The sequence below is a fragment of the Pelophylax lessonae genome (genome assembly GCF_965119305.1).
Source record: "Pelophylax lessonae genome assembly, contig: HAP1_SCAFFOLD_237, whole genome shotgun sequence".
Classification (NCBI taxonomy): domain Eukaryota; kingdom Metazoa; phylum Chordata; class Amphibia; order Anura; family Ranidae; genus Pelophylax; species Pelophylax lessonae.
Window position 1 is genome coordinate 257,721 of NW_028120096.1, and position 3,802 is coordinate 261,522.

The 3,802-nt window shown below is 55.5% G+C and overlaps 1 protein-coding gene across 1 annotated transcript in view; it reads right to left on the minus strand.

Annotated features, from left to right (window-relative positions):
• The window catches only part of LOC309548624 (forkhead box protein H1-like), a gene marked incomplete at both ends in the record, with an annotated part of 19,237 nt that extends 15,739 nt beyond the window's left edge, over positions 1–3,498 (minus strand). The window contains one exon of the mRNA XM_082276544.1: positions 3,346–3,498. Coding sequence (XP_082132670.1) covers positions 3,346–3,498 — 153 coding nt within the window. The remainder of the gene's footprint in view (positions 1–3,345) is intronic.
• Positions 3,499–3,802: the final 304 nt, after the last annotated feature.

The window sequence follows — 3,802 nt, forward strand, 5'->3', positions numbered from 1 at the left end:
GTGACCCCATACCTACACACACACACACACACACACAGCCCAGGTGACCCATACCCACACACACAGCCCAGGTGACCCATACCCACACACACACACACACAGCCCAGGTGACCCATACCCACACACACACACACACACACACACACACAGCCCAGGTGACCCCATACCTACACACACAGCCCAGGTGACCCCATACCTACACACACACACACAGCCCAGGTGACCCATACCCACACACACACACACACACTGCCCAGGTGACCCCATACCTACACACACACACACAGCGCAGGTGACCCATACCCACACACACAGCTCAGGTGACCCATACCTACACACACACACACACAGCCCAGGTGACCCCATACCTACACACACACACACACACACACACACAGCCCAGGTGACCCATACCCACACACACACACACACACACACACACACACACCCCAGGTGACCCCATACCTACACACACAGCCCAGGTGACCCCATACCTACACACACACACACAGCCCAGGTGACCCCATACCTACACACACAGCCCAGGTGACCCCATACCTACACACACACACACACACACACACACACACAGCCCAGGTGACCCATACCCACACACACAGCCCAGGTGACCCATACCCACACACACACACAGCCCAGGTGACCCATACCCACACACACAGCTCAGGTGACCCATACCTACACACACACACACACAGCCCAGGTGACCCCATACCTACACACACACACACACACACACACACACACACACACACACACAGCCCAGGTGACCCATACCCACACACACACACACAGCCCAGGTGACCCCATACCTACACACACAGCCCAGGTGACCCCATACCTACACACACACACACAGCCCAGGTGACCCCATACCTACACACACAGCCCAGGTGACCCCATACCTACACACACACACACACACACACACACACACACAGCCCAGGTGACCCATACCCACACACACAGCCCAGGTGACCCATACCCACACACACACACACACAGCCCAGGTGACCCATACCTACACACACACACACAGCCCAGGTGACCCCATACCTACACACACACACACACACACAAACACACAGCCCAGGTGACCCCATACCTACACACACAGCCCAGGTGACCCCATACCCACACACACAGCCCAGGTGACCCATACCCACACACACACACACAGCCCAGGTGACCCCATACCTACACACACACACACACAGCCCAGGTGACCCCATACCTACACACACACACACACACACACACACACACAGCCCAGGTGACCCATACCCACACACACACACACACACACACAGCCCAGGTGACCCATACCTACATCCGTGGCCAATAGTTTTGAGAATGACACAAATATGAATTGTCACAAAGTCGGCTGCCTCAGTTTTTATGATGGAATTTGGATATACTGCAGAATGTTATGAAGAGCGATCAGATGAATGAAGTCCCTCTTTGCTATAAAAATGAACTTCATCCCATAAAAATAAATTTCCACTCCGTACATGAAGAAGGCTTCAGGGTGCCTAAGAGAGTCCTGCAAGCGCCAGGATTGTCCCCTACAGCTGATTCAGCTGCGGGGTCGGGGCACCACTAGTGCAGAGGTGGGGGGACGGGGGCACCACCAGTGCAGAGGTGGGGGGACGGGGGCACCACCAGTGCAGAGGTGGGGGGACGGGGGCACCACCAGTGCAGAGGTGGGGGGACGGGGGCACCTCCAGTGCAGAGGTGGGGGGACGGGGGCACCACCAGTGCAGAGGTGGGGGGACGGGGGCACCACCAGTGCAGAGGTGGGGGGACGGGGGCACCACCAGTGCAGAGGTGGGGGGACGGGGGCACCTCCAGTGCAGAGGTGGGGGGACGGGGGCACCACCAGTGCAGAGGTGGGGGGACGGGGGCACCACCAGTGCAGAGGTGGGGGGACGGGGGCACCTCCAGTGCAGAGGTGGGGGGACGGGGGCACCACCAGTGCAGAGGTGGGGGGACGGGGGCACCACCAGTGCAGAGGTGGGGGGACGGGGGCACCTCCAGTGCAGAGGTGGGGGGACGGGGGCACCACCAGTGCAGAGGTGGGGGGACGGGGGCACCACCAGTGCAGAGGTGGGGGGACGGGGGCACCACCAGTGCAGAGGTGGGGGGACGGGGGCACCTCCAGTGCAGAGGTGGGGGGACGGGGGCACCACCAGTGCAGAGCTTGCTCAGGAACGGCAGCAGACAGGTGTGAGTGTGTTGGCATGCACAGTGAGGAGACTTTTGGAGGGTGGCCTGGGGTCAGGAAGGTCAGCAAAGAAACCGCTTCTCTGCAGGAAAACATCGGGGACAGACTGATATTCTGCAGAAGGTCCAGGGATTGGACTGCTGAGGACTGGGGGAGTCATTTTCTCTGAGGAATCCTCTTTCCCATTGTTTGAGGCATCCAGAGAAGAAAAGATGTGTGCTATCAGTCCGGTGTCATGCATCCTGAGACCATTCATGTGGGGGGGGGGGGGGGTTCTCAGCCAATGGTGGGGCTCACTCACCATCTGCCATGAATAAAGAATGGTACAAAAATATCCTCCGAGAGAAACTTCTCCCAACCATCCAAGAAGAGTTTGGTGAGGAACAATTTCCAGCATGATGGAGCGCCTTCCCATAAGGCAGAAGTTAGAACTAACATGGAAATGTTGGGTCCATGGCCAGGAAACTCCCCAGACCCGAATCCCATTGAAAACTTGTGGTCAATCCTCAACAGTCAGGTGACCAAAAAACCCCACAAATTCTGACAAACTCCAAGCACTGATTATGGAAGAATGGCCCAGAAGTTGAGGGACAGTATTTCGGGGGGAATTGCAGAGGTCAGGAAAAAGAAGGGTCACCTCTGCAAATATGGACTCATTGTCAGTAAAAGCCTCTCACACTTCTGGAACGCTCGGAATTATCCTTCCATATCCCATAGGAAGATCCGACACAAAGATCTACGAACACCGAGGCAGCCGACCTTCCGAAAATCCATATTTGTGTCTTTCTCAAAACTTTTGGCCATGTTTGCCTATACACAGCACAGAGCATTCCTACCCAGGTATATATATATAAATCACAGGGCATACCTATCTGGGTATATCATGGGGCACACCTATCCCAGTATATCACAGAGCACACCTATCCGGGTATATACAGTATATATATATATATAAATAAATAAATAAATCACAGGGCATACCTATCCGGGTATATATATCACAGAGCATACCTACCCGGGTATATATATATCTATATATCACAGAGCATACCTACCCGGGTATATAGATCTCTATATATATTATAGGGGAGACGGGCACCTACCTGGGAGAGTTTCAGCATCTTGTTGGGTGACTTTTGGATGACCAGGGCGATCATGGCCAGGTAGGAATATGGCGGCTTGGCATGACGTTGGTAGTTCTTCTTCTTGACCTTCTTGGTCCCCTTCCTCCTGCCTTTGGTTGTTGGGGTCCCCATCCTCCCATGGGGCTGCTCCTTGGGGCAGACGGGTTCCTGGCCGGTGGTGGGGCTCCAGTTACCCCAATCCTTGTGGAAGGCAAGGGGTGGCCAGGCCTGGCAGCTCAGGGACATATCATAGATGAGGGCCGGGGTGTTGAGGGTCCCCAGGCTGGAGACCTGATGAGATGAAGGGTCAGTGTGGAAGGTGAAGGGGTCTCTCATCCCAACCACTTCCCCTCCAATCCAACCTTTGTTATGTAGATGAGCCTTCAACAAGAGGACCTGTCACCGGGGGAGGGAGGACCGATTCCCTGCAGAGACA